This window comes from Opisthocomus hoazin, chromosome 3 (genome assembly GCF_030867145.1).
Source record: "Opisthocomus hoazin isolate bOpiHoa1 chromosome 3, bOpiHoa1.hap1, whole genome shotgun sequence".
Taxonomy (NCBI): Eukaryota; Metazoa; Chordata; class Aves; order Opisthocomiformes; family Opisthocomidae; genus Opisthocomus; species Opisthocomus hoazin.
This window is the reverse complement of record NC_134416.1, coordinates 29170482-29190528: the sequence shown is the minus strand read 5'-3', so window position 1 is coordinate 29190528 and position 20047 is coordinate 29170482. Positions and strand designations below refer to the sequence as shown.

General features: G+C 41.4%; 1 protein-coding gene across 2 annotated transcripts in view; it reads right to left on the bottom strand.

The window, feature by feature from the left end:
- The window catches only part of TRIQK (triple QxxK/R motif containing), a 69540-nt gene that overhangs the window by 33028 nt on the left and 16465 nt on the right, over positions 1–20047 (bottom strand). For both annotated transcript variants that reach the window (XR_012763407.1, XM_075415868.1), the window contains exon 2: positions 17218–17298. Coding sequence is in view for 1 of the 2 variants with exons in the window: in XM_075415868.1 (XP_075271983.1) it covers positions 17218–17278 (61 nt within the window). In the remaining variant the exon portion in view is untranslated. The remainder of the gene's footprint in view (positions 1–17217; positions 17299–20047) is intronic.

The following is a 20047-nucleotide window of genomic DNA, read 5'->3' as shown; positions in this document are numbered from 1 at the left end:
AACTAAAAGTGAATGACAGCAATAGCAGCTTACTTAAAAGTGTAAAGGAAATGCATATTTATGAGAACCCAGAGTAATGGTTTATGGACCTCAGAACTAAAGGTGTAATAAAGTCTTGAAGGCATATTAGGAGACACAGTTTTGCCTTCAAAACCCAAAACGGGCTACAGTCAGTGATTAGATCCGTGTTTGTGTTAAGCAAATAGGATAGAGAAGCTTGGCTAACTTAAAAATTTATCTTTATTTTTCCAGACTTACTACTTTTCCCTTTCTGAAGGCTCATGGAAAACTATGAAAAAGAAAAAAGAAAAAGGCTCATAGAAAAAAAAGGAAAAAAAAAAAGAAAAAAGCTCAGAGAAAACTATGTGTGTGTGCATGTGCTGTATTAAAACATGTGAAATAATGGCATCTTAGTCCTGACTTCAGGACTGGACTTGCTGTCTTACAGGCAAATGTCTGCTATCATTCACAAATACTGTAATTTTCAATATATAATGAAGAATAGCTAGGCTTTACTTCACACTTCTCTTTAAGCATATAAACTTGTCAAGTAACTTTAATGCTGTATTTTTCCAATCACTTTGCCATCAGTGATGGTAATAAGTTTATCTGAGACCTTTTGCTTTGATTTCATCATTTGCACCAGCAACAGTGCTCTGTTGATGTTTTAATGAATAAAGTCAGTCGTTTTCAGTAATAGTCTTATTTTGAACTTGTGAAAGGCATGTATTAGGGCAATTGATTCAGAGAAACAAGGATTGCTCCCAGCATCATTTTTTCCGAAACTCTGTTCCACAGGATGACCTTTTAAGTAAGCTGCCCTCTTGTAGGAAACATACAAAAGCTGGAGACACTGCTGAGGAAAATAGTCTACCATCTGGAAAACTACTCAGTTAGAGCAGATAAAGCATGGAGCTGTTTTCTATTCCTGAATCTTCCACAAAAATACTGTATGACCTTGGGAAATCTCTTTTCCTTGCAAGACTTTGGTACTCATCAAAAACTCTGAGATCCTGGTCTAATGGTGTAACAGACGTGAGAAACACTCCTGAGTGTTATCTATTAGAGATGATTTTCTGATTGCCTATATTAATTTCTTTTTAAAGAATTTAAAATTACATTTACAAATATAACGAGAAACAGTTTAAAGAAGTACCCAAAAAAGTAACCGAATCTGCTATGACCCTCAAAGCCGATTTCTTATTCATTAAAAACACATGTTAAATATTTATGAACCCATGCACAAAGCAATTTCAGTTTATGGAATTAAAAGCATACACAATTAAACTGAAAACTAACTTTTAGCTATGCTTGTTTCCTCACAAACTGTCTATATGGATGCTGCTCTGATCGCAGCAGTCCTACATAACCCCACTCACCCCCTCTCTTCCCTTGCTGAAGAAGTCCCTCTGTCTGGAGTCCCCGAGTGGAGTCTAGCAGGCAATGCAGGATACACAACTTCAGCCACACACCATGAGGTGACAGGGACTCTGCCCTGGTGCTTCTCCTGCGGGAGAGTCCTGACGTGCAGCACCAGCAGAGAGCCCAGGGCGGTGGGCTCCCAGCAGACAGCACAGGCATTGCTCAGGACAGATGAGAGAGGTGATTTGTAAACTACCCGAACAGTCCTCTATTGACATTTCTCGCTCTGATTGATTCCGTAGTTAAAATGTACCAGCAAGGACACATTTATTATCCATAGCATGCAGAGAGAAAAACAGTCAACACGCTTCTTTTTCAGAGTCATTTCTGAGCTCCTCACAACCTAGAGGTATGTCTCACATTCGGAGTGCATTGTTTTTCTGAATGTCTCATTTCGTGGATAGAGAGATAGATACAGAAACACAGAACAAAACAAAGCCACACCCCCTCCCTATGGCCTGTTTTTCAACAGTTCATTTCCTCAGAAGAAGACACAACTTCACTTTCAGTACCACCAAAGTCCTTATGAGAGACATACTTTCCCTACATCCAAGAAAAAAAACAGTGGATCTGATTATGTTAATTCAGCAAAAGGATTTTGCACACACAGAACAGAGGACACTAAACTATTAAAACAAAATTACTGCAACTAACATTTGAGTGAAACATGAACAAAATGAAGATTTACATTGAGTTACTTCTTAGGTCTGCTGGTGCAGAATCCAAAGGTGTGGCAGAAATACAGTGCTAACTTAATGCTCATGTTTTAATCAGTAATTTTTTTCTTATGATAAAAGGGCTACAGACTGTGGCAAAAGGACTCACTGACTGTTCACTCCGTGGTGTGTTACTGCTTTATTTTTTACTGTTTTTATCCACAGAAATATCATCGGAAATAATCTTTAGACACTCACCTGTATTTTTAATACAGATACAGATACTAGCAAGTTCAAAGGCAGGCATTGAAAAGTCACTGAATAAAGTTGTCTGCTCCTAACATACATACCAGAATACAGAATTTTATTAATTTTGATCATTTTATGATAATGTATGCTACTCAGAAGCCCCTTCCTCTTTCAGTAGCTAAGTAAATACAGATGATAAGACTCATTGATCAAGTTCTAAGAAGTGCAGTAAATGAGGCAAGGCGTCAACTGAACATGACGAATGCATTTATGGTTAGGGTAATAGACGAGGACCAGAATATCTTTTCCTCTCTCAGCCACATGTTTTGGGTATGACCTTGGACAAGACATTCACATTACGATTCATCAAATGTGCAAGCAATCCTAGATAACAATGTTCCTTCTTTTGGGTTAGGAAAACCGCAGAGACCTGGTGAGGTAAAACATGGCAACAGTCCTACCTCATTCTTCTCCAAGACCAGCATCCCATGCCACGATCAGATGGCAGCCTTAGCTGATATGTCCCTGTGACATGTTAGCGACCAACAGTCTTCATAAATACATGTGCCTTGAGCAATTTCTACTCCAGGTGTTCACCCAACTATAGCCTTCTATCCAATATATTGACTTATTCTAAGACTTACTGGGTACAAACCTCTTTCAATGTCCCCCATACTGGCGTGCGCTTCCAAGATCCAAGCAATTTTATGCTGAAGATTTCAGTAATGCTTAGTGCTGCACACCCACATGAATTTCTTTCAAAATGTGCTAAGCTAGGTTAAAATAATTCTTGGGAAATGACTGATTTTGCACATGCTGTTCAATAAATAAGTGGAGAAGAAAAACTCCAGCTAAAGAAAGCACTTCAGTCAAAGATGAATGCAGTGGAGACAGCCCACATTACCACGCCCTTATTCCACAACCTTTGGCATCTGCTGTAAACTGTTTCCAAATTCTTCCTATTTACTTATCGAACGAAATATGTTCCCAGGTTCTTTAAAAACCTACAAATACTATGTGTTTCTCTTTTCTGGTCCCCTGGAGATGAGCTAATTGCTAAAAGTATTTGGTATGGACCATTTTTTAGTTTCCCATTGACATTTTTTGATGACAAGAATGCCCGATGTACATCCTATTCCTACCAGTGGGACATGCTGCAAAAGCTAGGGCCAAGGGGTGACATAGGAAAGTCTTGTCAAAGCTGTACAACTGGGGATCCTCCAAGAAACTTCTCACTATACTTACTACTAGACTGTGAAGTGCTGCATTTCTATAACACAAAGAACAAAAAGAGCAGCAACACCAAATGTATACCCAGCTGTTTATTAAAAAACAAAACAAAAACAAACAGGAAAAGATGATGCTGTGCAAATGCTTTGATAGTTTCACCACATTACATTGAGAGCACATGCGCTGAAAAACAAAGGTTAATGTTACGATCAAAATGTGCCCCTTTTCCCTCATCTCTTTCCTTTCAGCCTGGACTTTCAGCATGAATTTCATATTCTGTTTAACAAAAAAGAAAAAAATTGTGAAATTCAAGATTATGTCTTCAATTCTCCTGAAATCTTGATTTTGGTGAAAATAGTATTAATTTTTCCACAAGTAAAACTACAGTCAGAAAGTCATGGTAATCCCTCCAAATGCATTTTCTAGCTATAAATATCTCGGAAAGCTGCTCCACTTCACAGTGAAACTTTGTCCATATGGAACATATGACTGGGAAGGACTTGGTGAACTACTGAAATCCAGTACTCTGTTAGTGAAGGCACACGTATCTTTCAGTTTTGTTCAAAACTGATCATAGAAAACGATCAGCTGGAAAACAAGTTAGAGCTTTGGGGTTTATTTTGTCTTTAGCCCTACCAGTAGGACACCACTCAAGAAGCTCAAAGTCCTATTGGCAAGAAACTGCCTTCTAATTTCCAGCTATGTCTCTTTATGGACAATTTATACACAGTTGCAGACAGGATATATACGGAAAGTTGTCTTTCCCAAGTATTTACTCCCAAAACATTCACCAAGAGGAACCATATTTGTCTCACTTTCTGTTCAGCTGTGCTAAACAAGGCTGCTCTTGGTCACCCTAGTAGTTCTTTCAGCATTTCTTTCACTTTCAATTCATCTTCCTTCAACATGGATGAGCAAAGCAGTACTCAGTACTTTCACATGCACTGTCTCCAGTGACCTATTTAATAGCTTTAGTATTTCTTATCTCTACTTTAAATACATACAAGGATAAACCACACTTTTTTTCACGACCATGGGTGATCACAGGAAACAAGGGGACCTTTTCTTTAAGATTTCTGGCTGATAAATTGACAGCACTGGCAGCGAACTAGCTGGTCATCAAAGTAGAGATACAAGCCATGTTTTCAAAGGCTGATGCAACCCACCCTGAAATTCCCGTTAGCGATGTATGACCAGTACCATATCATCAGTTTTCTGTTCATCTGCCCCCACACAGAAGTATACTGAGCAGCTCTGAGAACCTTTTCTGTGGCAGGACTCTACGCCACTGCCACTCTAAGCAAATATTCCCAGCATTTCAGAAACAAATGAGGATAATGGCAGAGAATGTCAGATTAATTCAGGATGGAAGGGACCTCTAGAGGTTACCTACTCTAACCAGAAGCTAGGCCAGGCTAACTTCAAAGTTAGATCACGTGGCTCAGGTCTTCATACAACTCAGTTTCAAAAAGTCTCCAGAGATGGAAATTCCACAGTTTCTCTGGGCAACCTGTACTGGTGTCTAGCCTCCTTTATCATTAAACTTTTCCAAAGTTATTACTAAGTTAGCAACATGCACAGTTGTTTGATAGTGTTTTGACAATAGACAACAAACAAATCGTGAAGAAACATAAGCCTTTCCAGTATCTAAATGTTACTCATTTTATCTTCACACTTACGTATTGGATTTTACTCCCAGTGACAAGGATAAGCATGTGAAATAACTTTGCTAAATTCAGGAGTGTGATACCTGTCCCATATCTCCAACCACCATAAAATCCAATCTTCCTACTCATGGCCTCTTGACTGTAGGAAATGTTTCTTTTCAGACTAAAAATCTAAAAATTACCTGAAAGGTAGCTGGATAAAGAAAAAGAATTAACACTGAACTATGTTTTTTAATTTCTATTTTGCATCAGTGATAGAAATAACATGGGGAAGACAATCCTCTGTGGACTACATTGTTTCTTCTTTTGCCACAGCCAAAATATTTCATTCTCCCTCTCGGAAGAGTACATGAAAGCACTTCCCTCTCTGTCCTTTTCATTATGATTACTCATTAGAATTTGATAGTTTTCTCTGCACAAACACAACAGGTCATATTTGCTTTTTACATTAAGCCATTTGGACAGAAACTCTTCCATGGAATATACGGTATGGGATCTGTGGTTTTCCAAGCTGCCTATCAAGATAAACCGAGCCTCCTGTGTTACAGACATGAGTCTGATTTTCTTGTAAGTCTACCAATGGTTTCCATCTGGTATTGTACTTAACAGGTCGATTTTCTGAGACACTTCACTCTATGAAGTATGTTAAGGATTGTACCTTTGGTTCTATTTGATTTGCAATTTATTAAATGTTTCCCCCTGTGCAGTTCATTCTAGCTTGCACAGTCCCCATCTATTCCAGAAAAGACACAATGGACTGCAGCCTATCTTTTCTGAAAAAGTATTTCTTCAGAGATAATCCAACTAGTCACTTCACTCCATTTCTTTCTAATGTTCGGTAGGGAAAGTACACTGTCCTACACCTGAGCATTATGGAAAAGGCTGTGCCAAAACAAGAACTGCATTCAGGTTTTGCTGTGCCTTCCACATGTATGGAAGACCACAGCATTGTTCTCTGCAGACAGTGTAAAATACCTGCAAAAATGCATGGATTTAAACTATCGTAGTTATTATTCATAAAGTAATTCAGCCAGTAGGGCTGATCTGACCTACAGAGGCCACTGGACTGAAATCAAAAGTGATTCTAAGAGGTCAGGGGAAGCCTACAAAGGAAGTGAATCCTTTTTACACTTCCTAATCTGTTCAATCTGCATGTTATATGGAATAAAGACTCTTTCTAGACTCATTTGAGGTGTGGCTTGGCTTTGCAGTATGTTCTACAGAAACACTGGCCTCTGGCACTTGTTGGCCTGAGCTTTGCCACACACTTCAGCCCCTGCAGTGTGCCATCCTGCTCTGCGATGCATATTAGCTCGGTTTGTGCGGGCAGCCAGATAACAAAGCAGATCAGGGAACTGATTCAACTGAGAAACAGCCCAGCACATCTTTTTCTTCAAGCTGGATCAAAATGGCACACAAACAGCTGTGTCATCCCAGAGGATGGTACAGCATATACTGACGTGGGGACAGGAACAAGTAGAGAGAGGTAGGTATTGCGAAAGGTCACCTTGTAATGTCAAACTGTACCCTCTGGCTGTTTGCAGGTGTACTGATATATTATACAATGCCAGTAGGAACTGGAATTCAGTGGTCTGCACCCTCCAATTGTTACAACGGTCCCTGGCACGGTTTGTGCCCAGAGCAGCCCTCTCCCAAGCAATTCCTACAGGTGGCTCAAGAGTTAACATGGGCCTGGAGCAATTTTCAATCAGTAGTTTGCAAGCAGACACTCTGTTTTAGGGACAAAAGAGTTTAACAGCATGGTCAGGGTCATTCAATGCCAGCTGGCCTCTGTGCCAGAAAGCAGTACCAGGCTTGTTTAATGCACAAGTGCAGACATGAATCACCAGCCCAAACTCAGCCCTTTCACCCCTTAGAAGTCTACAGAGATGATTCTTACACATCCCCACTCAATGCCTGAAAAACTCCTGTGAGGCCCCACTTGCATTCTACTCTGAAACTTCTTCCACCTCTTCAGTGACAGTGACTGAAGGTCCCTCAGGCCAGGTCTACACAAACAGCTGCAGACTCATTCTGTCTATGATGTGAACCGGCTAAGTGCAAGCCAACTTCAAACGAGGAGACGCACTGCCACAGTACATAGCATCTTGGCTAAGTTAATAAGGCCTGCTAAGAGGCAGGTCAACACGAGCACTGTGCTCAAGAGGTAGGTCTAAAGCTGAGGGATTTAGCGCGCCCTCTGAGTTCAGACTTACTCACGACAGCTTCAGTGAACCTGGGACACGCTCTCATCAGTATGCCGTAACCTTGAGCTGAAGGGACCATGTCTAATGCTGAGACACTGTCTCACTCCATATGCTAGTTCATTATCCAGCTCCTCTCTGTTTTGACTGCCAACAAATAATGATGTTTTTCAACACTTCTCCACTAGGAACTGAATGCACAAACATTGCATCATAAATGCCACCCAACATCTGCCAGGCAGTTACCATCTTCCCATGACTATTACCCAGGCTGAACCTGAGCAAGTGATTTAGTGACAAGCTGTGTCACATCCTCTTACCTATCACACCCCCGATCATCCAAACCCCAATTCTTATGAGTAAGAAAGCCCACAGGTATTTGGTTAAGATACCACAGGAAAATTAATTCTAACAAAAAAACCCATGCATTCGAAAATTACTGTTACTTTGTTAACGAAAAATCATGTATCACAATCAAGGGTATCAATATTGCTACAAAGCTTACAGCACTAATGCAGATGTGGTGATAAGACATTTACAGAAAATAAACTAAGCAAAAGGCAGGTTTTTTTCCACCTTTCCTATTTAACAGGCACACAAAACTCTTGAAAACACTATTATTTAATATATGAGTTATTTTAGAACAGTACCAATAGCTTAGCAGAGCAAAACTCACTCAGTTGGTCCCATGGTAAATAGGGTATCTACGCAGCTGGGATGAAGACAGGACCAAATTTCAAGCAAAGTATTTCAGAGATTAAATAACAGATTAGTGACTTGCCTTATACTATCTGTAAATTTATTAACTGTAACCAGAGTACTCAATCAGGGCAGAGTATTTGACTTCCCACATCCCACTTCTTACTGTAGAGCTCTTTGTTCACCTCATGGTGCTTCGCTGTACTGATCCAACTGCTACACAAATGAAACATCTCAAAATAACTTTGAATGTGTGAATACTTTCAATAGTGCTTATTTTTAATCAACCTTTATCATCGAGGAAAAGCAAAAGCTAGTCACATGGTGTTTGCAATTTCTGTAACTGTAATTCAGACTAAGCAACTGCCTTTTTATATTTTCATTCCAGCAGTTCAAGCTTACTAAGATCATTCTCCCACTGCCCTGTTACTTCATTTCCCACCCAACACTTAAAGCCTGAAAGTAATATGTAGGGCCTAGCAGACAATCCCATAAATAGTTCAAGACCTTGAAAACCATAATGTAGCCAGTTTCTAACTTTCTTCCAAAATAAGGCATAATAGAAGCAAAAGCTTCCACTGAAAAAATAATTTTAATAAGAACCAGTTACAGAAATCCCTCACAACGTGCAATTAATGGACCGCATGATAGCAATCACCAATGTGAACAAATTCATAAGAAAAGCCAGATGACTGTTCCATGGCCGTGCTTACCCTGAACACAGACATCTAAACACATTTTTTTCAGGTCATAAATAGGTGCAATACCTGCTGAACTACATAACGCACATGGTCACTTCCTGAAACATGACATACAAAAATCTCTTCATTTAAACCTCTTGAACTGAGCCAAGGGGACTCTGTGCCTTTTCTCTTAGACCAGTGCTTAATGCTTACTGGACTCCTTGCTGCCTTAATTTCTGCCAGCCCAGAGAGCGGAGGAGCAGCAGCAGTTTAATAGGGTGCCACTCTCCATCGCGGGACAATGGCTGGACAAAAGTTGACTGCTCCAGAAAAAAAACAGCGTTACATCTCATAGCATTGGTAACTGAAGAAATGCAGTTACAACTACGCATTATGTCCACCTTGGAGACCTTGATAGATGCATGTGCACTGGGCATTTGATTCCTATACCTTCTGCACTGCTGCCTTATGCTGAAATAAGAGGAAACTAGATTAGGAGTTCATCGCCTAACTCTCCTTGCATTTATATTGACATAATGTTACCTGCAAATATAAGCACATGTACCACACACAGAGAGTGCATACATATGAGCACTGTACACACAGAAAAAAATCTGTCTGAGATTTTTTAGAAATGGGTGTCTAAAGTTAGATTTACAGATTCACATTCAGATGTGAGGACTCTGAAGTCAATCCTTCATGCACATGAACTAAGATTTTTCAAGGCCTGGTACAAGAATTTCTAAAAATGTTAACTGCTCTGCCTCTGAATGTAATATGTACATGCTTCTGTGTCTATAGTGAAATTTTTACTTATTTTGGAGTGGATGCAAAAAAGGTATGGTTTAGCTTGGTTTTTTTGACTGCAGAATGAATCCACTGAAGAATGGACCAGAAGTTGAGAGTAAGTACAAGCCCAAATATGTATCATTGCAAGGGCCCTGCAGACACCAGATACCTTACAGGAATCACAAGTGCTTGAAATACCACCATGCTGAAGTGCAGTTCAGCAACTGGAAACTGCGTGTCAAATTTCACTCTCATTTACACCTATAAAAACAATCGTAGCGGCTCCACTGAGTGAAATGGTGATATTGTTGATGAGATTAAAATAAGAGCAGACTATGAGTCTCCATCTGTACAGAAGTACTAAACAAGGGTAGTATAAGCATACAGTAAAAGTAGTATAATCAAACAAGTTCAAAGAAACCACGGGGTTTTGCTACGGAGAGGGGATGGGAGCCAGGAGAGTTGGATCAGCCACCTTCCTCCTTAGCATGCCTGCACGGTGTGCGTACTCACTTCCGCAGTCCCCGGCTCTGCAGCCGCCCCTCAGCCCTGCTCAGGCTGCGGCTGCCCGGCAAAGGAAAACTAAATAATATCCACACAAACACAAGTACATATCCAGATCTACCATCACCTTTTATGCTCTAAGCCAAGGCAATAAAATATAGCTTTACTGCTTTGGACTTTAAAAATAAGTGATCATATTCTGTATGTGCTTAAAATCCATCATCAGCCTTCACAGAACATTTTTAAAAACATCCCAGTCGTCACAAAATGTGGATTAAATTAGTACAGCCAGACTAGGCTTCACTTCACAGCAGCGTTTTCCTCAGCGGCTCCCGCTTTAGTTTCCAAGAAGTGATGCCACTGGCACAAAACTGAAATCAAACCAGCACCAGCAATCACCAACCAAAAGATCTCGTTCAATTTTTGTGACAAAAAATTCATTCTTCATAAAACCTCCTCCCAAACAAAAGAAAAGGGACTATACATGGTATCTGTGGCGTATCATTGTGAAGTATGAAACTCAGCATAGCAAAAGATTCCAAAACTTGCCAACAGTCACACATAATAGCAAAAGGAGGGTTTTTTCCCTACTTCTCTTTATTATGTGCTTAATAGTATATTTTTATTAGAAAAATTCAAGACAGTACATGTAATGTTCCATATGCAAAAAAAAAAAAAAAGGCCCGCTGTGCACTGGAATTGCCTATTTCTTGGATTGTTTTTACACCCTAAATAAATAGTAGGAAAGGTCTCTTCCCTTTTCGTCTCAACTTAGAACAGCAAGTATTTGTTCCTGTACTTTTCCTCTCCCTACCTTTCCCCCAATAAATAGGTGACTGACATCAAACACGGGCCAAAAAAATAGATGACTATAATTAAAAAAATAGGTTGGAGAATTTTCATTCCATTGACATAATTCCTGCTGCTTCTTTGCTCATGACAGCAGAGAGCAATCTCAATGATGCAAATGCTGCCTTCTGGTCATGTGCCTTTTCTTAACAGGCAAAAGATACAGGAATTCCTGTTTTGTGACAAATGGTGCGATTTTGAAATTTTCAGCACAAATTCCGTCCAAACTTTTTTTGCTGGTGTTGCTCTTGCTGTTGTTTCAGAAATGAAATCTAAAATTTTGATGCTGATAACAAACATTTCCTCATCCAAAACAAAAGAATCATATTTCACTTCAAAGCACACAACGAATTTCAGAAGAAAGTATCAAAATGTAACAGTTTTCCTTTTTTTGAGCTGAAAAGGAAGACTGTTAGTGGCCAGATTGATTTGCATATGTAATGGTACTACTCAGCATAAGGAAGGCAGAGGGACATTAACAAAATAGAGAAGGAGAACAATAATGGAAAACAGAGAAAAAGGTAAGGTGGCAGAGAGTAAAGACACTTCTTTTAGCAGCAGGGCAAGTAGGGATGACAGTCTGCCACAAGAAGGGCTTCTCTCTGGAGACAGCGAGGCAACAGGTCCGTGCTCATGACTGAGCTGGTGGCTGGAGGTGGGAATCCCAGAGATGTTCTTGCTGCCACTAGTCCCCATCCATCCACCCATCCATCCATCTTGCCAAAGTCTATTCCTCCACATTGTCAGTGCAACAGTATTACCACAAATGACTCATGGTTTGGAAGACTGGAACCGCTTTCCTTCGCAGTCACACTGCTGAGGGCTTCGCTACTCTGTGCAGGAGGCTGGAAGGCAACAGAGCCCAGCTCTGCCCACTACGCTCACGCCAAGAGACATGGTCTTCTCCATCTCAGTGGGGCTACAGTAGAACCGTAACCCTAGGCACTGGGATGAGGTGCCCTTCTTCAGGACGAGTCACCAGTTCCCCACACCAAGGAATTTTAAAAAAAGGGGTGACTTCACCCACAGAGTTCTACCTGTTAGTTCAGGTGGGCAGCTCTCTCTCCCCTCCTGCGCTGCTACAGCCAGGGTCTCAGGACTCCCACCCAATTCCCTTCACTGCCCCATCGCTCTGCGTGTGCTAGGCCAACAAGCACCACCTCCACCGCCGAGCCATCGCGCTCAGCCTAGCACCTTGCGCTTTCCAAACCACAAAGATAATTTATTTTCATTCATAGCTTTTACTCCTTCCCGGAGGATGTGAAGAGCCTTGTTCACTCCAGAGATCCTCTGGGCTATGCCTATATAAGCTCTGGCCTGTAAAGGATCAAGCCGGCAAGTCAGAAGATACAGAGCAGACAATACACAGACCTTTGAGTCTACAAATTGGAGGTTGAATGATTGGCAAACAACCTCTCTTCATGAAAAATCATGCTACAGCAACACAATAGTGATGGGAGCCAAAAGTATGTCTATTCCTGATTTGTAGACCAGGTTTTAGTTATGCTATAATCCTCTCAGTATGCCTGCTTAGGATCCCGCAATCACATGAGTCATGAACACTACCCACAAATCCTGCAGCTTCCATGCCGAGCAAGCGACACACCAGATGAAGAAGGATGGAAAATATACATGTGGAATTGTTCTGGGAACTTAAAGCACACATAACAGTAAACAAAGCAAATATGGTGCAAAACCTGTTGCTATTTTCACAGCATTTGCAGAGCAAAGCTGCATAAATGCAGAAAGGCGCATACTGCCTCACACCTTTCCTCCAATCCCAGCAAACTGAGCACAGCAGCACAAACGCGACACAGAAGAGCTGCCCTGTTTGCTGCTGCACTACAGGTGTATACATGTGGGTACATGAGAGAGAGCTGAACAAAGAGCGTTAAAATTACTTTTCCCCATGCCTCCTCCAAAGACTCAGCTGCTCACAGGTAGCTGAACTGGGAGCGATTCCCTCGGCACCGTCCTCCCTCCTGCAGGCACCGTCTACGCCCGTCTGAAGAGGCTGCTGCTGGTGTTCCCTGTCCCACTCGGGATGGGGACAGTCTTCATGAAGCCAGCGCCAGTTTGGTCTGGTAACTAAAAGGCTGCCTCTGCTGCCTGCGGAAAAGGCAGTGCCACTGCCGCATACCGGAACACTCGCTGAACGAGAGGCACTACAGACAAATTTTGGCTGGTGGCAGGAGAGATGGCTGAAAGCCAGCTGACAGAGAAGAGCAATATCAATCTCTGTACCAGGGGAATCCTCAGAAAATGCTGCTGAAGCAAACAGCAACCGCTAGCGGCACAGTGGCAAACAAGACACGAGTGATCCCCCACTCGCAGAGGAGAGAAAAAGGCAAACGGCGGAACCGAAGTGATCAACATGAACTTGAACCGTGGCACAGGGCAAACATGTGGCGTGCCGTATGGAAACTCAGAACAAAACAGAAAGCTTGGAACAAAATGAAATTAAAAATCTGCTTTTATTTCAAATTACTCCACTAAACATCCAACTGAAAATTGTATTGAAGTTGACATGACTTTGTGACATGTTGTTCCTTGAAGACTGCCATTTTCCATAAAAAAAAAAAAGGTATTAAAAACGTTTCAATCTGGTTACCTTCTAACCAGCAAGGCTAGAAAACATTAAACCATAAGCTAAAAAATAATCCCACACCATTAGTCAGTCAGAGATAGCTGTTCAGCCAACATCCATCATAGTATTGTCAAGAATCGACAGATACCGAATGCCTAGAAAGGAAGGATGGCAATCACTCCAAGCACGGATTTAGAACTTTCAATAGGTTTGATAAAGTAATTTTCCGAAGACGGGCCCCATGCAGCCTCCCACTGCCCACTGTTTCTAGATATAACCTATCTGGGAAAGGGTGATCAAACATCCATCTCCAGAACAGATAAGCCTTCTTGTCTCTGTTCTCCTGCAAACAAGAATGGCCCTTCCATAAGTTCCACAATCCTGCGGCATGATGCCATTCTGTATTCCGGGGGGATCTTTTCTACTAAACAGTCTCACACTAAACTTCAGCAAGGCTTTCGACACTGTCTCCCATAACATCCTCACAGGGAAGTTCAGGAAGTGTGGGCTGGATGAGTGGTCGGTGAGGTGGACTGAGAACTGGCTGAATGGAAGAACTCAGAGGGTTGTCATCTGCGGCGCTGAGTCTAGTTGGAGGCTGGTGACTAGTGGTGTTCCCTAGGGGTCAGTACTGGGCCCAGTCTTGTTGAACTTCTTCATCAATGACCTGGATGAAGAGTTAGAATGTACCCTCAGCAAGATTGCTGATGACACAAAACTGGGATGAGTGGCTGATACACCAGAAGGCTGTGCTGCCATTCAGCGTGACCTGGACAGGCTGGAAAGTTGGGCAGAGAGGAACCTGATGAAATTCAACAAGGGCAAGTGCAGGGTCCTGCACCTGGGGAGGAACAACCCCATGCACCAGTACAGGCTTGGGGCGGAGCTGCTGGAGTGCAGCTCTGTGGAGCCAGATGGACAGCCATGCTGGCCACTGGAAATATTCTATACCTTGGACGTCGCGCTCAGTTTATGAATGGGGGTTGTCCGGGGGACAGGAATCTATCTTTCTTTGTTTCTAAGAGTTCGAATCCTCTTTTATCTGGGAGGTCGAACTTATTCGGAAATTTTGCAAAATTAGTGATTTCTGGGGTTCCACAATCGCGGCTCAGGGACTGACTGCAAATCAGTCACTGGGTGGTGAGAAAAACTGCATTGTATATAGATTGTTTTGCATAATCATTATTAGCATTATTATTATCCTTAGTAGTAGTATTTACTTTGTTGTCTTATTAAATTGTCTTTATCTCAACCTACAAGTTTCCCCTTTTGTCCATTTCTCCTCCCTGTTCCACTGGGGGGGAAGGGGAGGGGTGAGCGAGCGGCTGTCTGGTGCTTAGTTGCCAGCTGCCAGGTTAAACTACAACACAGGCCTAAAGCCAGCCCAAAACGCTTATATATGAAACTCAAACACACCCACAACATTAAAGTATCAAACTATATCCATAAATTTTCAACACCCCACCTCTCACATTCATTAAGTTCACTGGTGAGATCAGAGAACTCATTTCCACTGGCAAACTCTATGGCTGTATCCGTGAATGACCAGAGTGGGAGCTGAAACAAGCATCACCAGAGCAAAAGGCAGTGGACAGTCTATTTTAGTTCTTGCTCTCTGTCCTCTGAGGAATACTACAATCACAGAAACACCTCCTAGGTTATACAGTTTATTTGTCTGCTGGTGTGAGATTCTTCCCTACAATAATTTTTAACACTTGCTTTTGCCAAGTTAAGAGTATCACATTGCATCTAAGGAAAATGAGCTTATTAAGAGCCCCACTATGTTTTGTAGTACCCAATGGATCACGGTGATGCATCATATAACAGGGAAGGTGCCAAATCGTTCAGACAACACGCTAGCCCAAAACCAGAGAGTCAGCAACATAACAGGATCCCTCTCAGCACTGGGCCCTGATACAAATACTCTCGTCCTCTTCCTCTCCCCTGCTCAAGGCACAGCTGACCAGTTCTGGCATCTCACCTGTGTCAGATGTGCAACCACGGTGCTGCAATAGTGGTGTGCAAGAAACAGCCCAAGCTGTGGAAGAGCAGGAGGTAATTTTGTGAGTCTCAGATGCAGCTTTACACCCCTCTGGTCCTCCAGCAACCCAACCTGCTCTCCAGGGATCCCACTGGAGATCACCAGTCTCTTTCACCCTGCGGAGAACTTAAAAAAAACAACTCCAACTGTGGTCACCTGAAGGTGTTCACAAAAGGAAGCAAAGCAACCTTAAAGGAGGTGGCTGAAAAAGAAGCGACCATGATTTAAAACACGTGGAAAAAAAATACCAGAAAGCTGATGCAATTATCCTCTCTCCAAACACCCAGCTACACGGGACGAGCTGCCCCGAAGATGAGCTGCAGGGCTTCCACCTCTCACCAAACCCACTTGGGTGAAATATTTGTGGTGTCACCTTCTGTTGGGTAATAGTTTCCTTGCAAGGTTTTCTACACAAAACCTAAATCGCACGAAAGTGGAGAGCCCTTCTATTTAATAATTTTTTCCAGTATATCCTGTCTGTAAAGGTACTCAGAGGTTTTCAGCCACGTTTCTAACTATCTCAGAGAATTAACCGAGGAAGCCAACCACACAAACTGCCCAACATTACGAAATACAGAACATTCCACAGCTATCTAAAACAAATGAAATACAACATAGTACCTTACTTTCAGCTTTAAATGCAGAAAAGACCATTAAAACACCTATATTAAAATGGTAAGGTAGCACTAAAAAAATTAAGAGATGATAAAAATAAAATTGTTCACACACCCCAGCTCTTCGACCATGAGAAAGTACATTATAAAGAGCCTTTTTTTCCCAGGCACTTGCTATTTTTCTGCATATTTAAACACAGATGTGGGTGCTTAGCAACTGTAAAACAAAGTCATTTACTTAAATAACTGAGTATAGATTAATGTACTTCATTTTATATCTGTACTTTTTAAATATTGTGTCTGTTTTATAATATTGTTTAACACCTAGAGATACAGAATCCTATTATATGGAATCCAAAAATAAGTCAATTACCTTTGCATTTAAGCAAAGAAACAGGGATTTGTGTCTCTAATGTACGTACTGGTGTGAGCGTATGTGCGTGTGCTCATGTGAGCGCATGTGCGTACTTTGTATACAAGTTACCTACCTTTATAATGGGAAAGACCAGAAAAAAAAAAATACAAAAATAAATGATTAAAATGTTAAAAGTAATCCATTAATGTGAGAATAAATGTCATTATACAATGTAGAGGTCTATATCATTCAGCGTATCAGAAAGTGTTAGGAAGCTGAACCAGCATGTTGTCAGAAATACCCATAATTTACACTGGAGACAAACAGGAAAATCACCCAGTTCCAACAGTTCAGAAACACCATGTAGCGACTGCACTGCAGTATTTCACTAGCATTGCCAAACACAGAAGACAGACTTTTTCCAAGATACATGAAACACTGGCTGCATAAAAGTGTTGCAGAATGAATTACATATATATATTATATATACATATATATTATATAGATATAATAGCATATAAAAATGTTTTTGTGGAGCATGCATAATTTTGTATCACTCACAAGCAACATGAATTTTTGAAGAGGAATAATATTTTGTTAAACAAGCTGGTCTGGCTGCAAAAAACAGATTGTTTTTAAGCACGCAAACTTTTCTTCGAATCTCTTACCTATTTGTTTCCTGTATTGGTCAACAGGAGTCCTTGCTGTAGAGGCATCTTTTCTACCCATGGTTTTCAATCCAAAAATCACTGTCAGTATCAGAAAAAAAAAAAAGTCTTATTGCTAAATAAGTTACTAAGGAAATCAATGGCTTCTAACATCGGAAAAAACTGTAACATTTACATGATTATACACAAAAACATAAGCCTTCCCAGAGTACAATGAGACACTGGAGTTAATCATCACTATTCTGAAGATTATTAAATTCTAAACATACCTTTTTTCCCCATTGCATGCGTTATTAACATTACAGAATGCCTGTTAGTTTCAATAAAAAAAGAAAAAAGAAAGTATTTAAACTGATTGAGCTGTAATTCAGCATTTGGTACCACTGAATTACATTTCTATATCATTTTTTTATTTAGTAAACCAGAGCGTGCATGCAGAATTGTGAGCTGCTTCTATCGTCGGCACATAAATTTATGTTACATCCAGGAGTCTGAGGAACAACGGGGCACGTGCGCATCCACAGGTGTAACTGCTCAGGAAACCCACGCGCAGCCACAGCCCTCCAGCCACCCCGAGCAGAGAAGAGGAACAAGCTACTTAAAACACAGCGACCCCACGCACTCCTACCTTCCCCTTATGAGCTCTAGAGAGCTGCGAATAGAAATAGAGCATAAAACGAGAGCTGGGGCTGTGCCCATTTTACAGCTCTCGGCCAAAGTACTGCGAATTTGAATCACCTTCACTGCATTTAGGTAATGACCATCCTGACTCCTGAACAGGCTTCTCAGTTGGCACAGTGCAAGCAGGTGACACCAGGATTGCACAGGGAACTGCACAAGCATTCATCCAAAGATGCTCTTTTTGGTACTTCGGTGCTCCCACACCATCCGTGTGCCTGAACACATGCCATCTGAGTAGTGTTCCAGCAAACCCCCAATATATCCATTTAATGTGCAAAACCTTATGGTCTCTTATTCATCTCCTCACAGGGCTGCTGCTCAAAAGATACAGTAAGATTCTAAAAACTTGCTGATTTCACCTCATTTTCCATAGTAAACAAATACCTGGCTTGTTGCTCAAAACTCTGGTTTTCACCCATTTCTGCTGGGCTGAAGACATCACCCACCATAGCTATGATGAGCACCACCATTTGACCGCCTCTATGACACAAATGTCCCAACATCAACCCCCACGCTCAGAAGAGGACTGACAATTTCCAGAAGATTTTCAGATTCATCATTCGAGCGCAGAAGATGCACAACAGCCAACGCTTGCCTTTCCCCAGCTGGCCTTGGTGAGCACAGTGCCAAGGGCAAACTTTCGCTGAACAGTCCCGGGTGGCCACAGACTGTCTGCAGATTGCGCACACATGGCCTTGGAGCATCTGCAAGAGTTTTACTCCTCTGTTCGGAGTAACCAGCTGCGTTACAGCACGACGAGCTTCCTCGGGCTCTGCCAAGGCACGTCGTCTGGGAAGTGCAGCCCTTGAAGGCACTGTGATGCCAAACCATGGGCCAAAAAGCATGCCAAGACACTGCTGAATGGGCTACCATCACCATCATAACCTTAAACACCCACCATTATTTCCTTCATCGTTTCAGACAACGTTCAAAGTATAGCTGCGGGAATGATCCCATCAGTGACTGGCGCACTGAAAACCCACAAAGTTACTTTTTTATTTATTCTATAAGAATTATTGGCATTTAATGCCAAGGGACAAAAACAGAACACCACAGATGGAGCAAGGCTCCTTCATTTAAATGGTGGGACACAGGGCATAGAATGAACTTTTGTGCTCAAAAATCAGCAAGCTTTTTAAAAGTTATTTAGGAGTAGTAATATGGTATAAAAGAATACTGTTACTTTTTAATCTGAACAGAAAACTCAGCTATAGTGTTCTAATGTTTCCATACATTAGTTTAATTCAGATAACACTCCCATTTTATGCAAAACACATAAGCAGTGAACTGTGATCCACTGTGTTTTTTTTCCCCCTCTATTACACTTTCCAGCTATTTTCTCGACTGAGTTAGATTTCTCACATAACGTTCACATCATGATAACAAGAGTGGAAAATAAAAGTAACATTTGAACTTTCAGCTATTTGAGGAGATAACAGCTACATTTTACACTGCAAAACTCGTTCTTGGCTTCTTTTATGCCACTGTTAGAGACTGTTTTGACTTGCCTTTTGCAATTCCAATAGCCCACTAATGTTTCGTAACAAAACGTCAGCTGTGAAAGATGTTTGCAGTTTTAGCAGTGCCAATAAAAAACAACAAGGGAACACAGGGAAAAATTATTTCCCAACGTAATATGAGCCACAGAGATGCTCCCATTCGCCCGCGTGGCTTGGTGTCACCAACTCCCACATCTAGAACCTCGACTCCTCTTTGTTCTTCAAAGGGACGCAGTAATCATCATTGATTCACACCGCTTTGATGGCTAGATAGCAAAGGCCAGAGAAACCCATGGAGACATTAGCACATACAGCCGCTATGTCTAATAAGACAGCTATTTGCATAAAAGATCAGCCACAATTTAAAATGTGTTGTGATAGATGTGGAAAGGGAATAACAGATCTATATTAGCATGTACGAAATGGAGATTGTTTTCACAATTTAATTCCTCAGGGGCTGTGGCTCATCACCTTCTCTTGTAAAGAATCCTGCATTCCCTGAGGAAGCAACTTGCCACGAGCCAGAGTTAAACTAAAATATGGATTAATAAGAGATAATATTTATTATTTATGAACCTTGCTGTAGGAGTGGTTTCCAACATAACTTTCTGATCAAATTCCCATAAAGGAAAAGCCTGGAACATTTACGA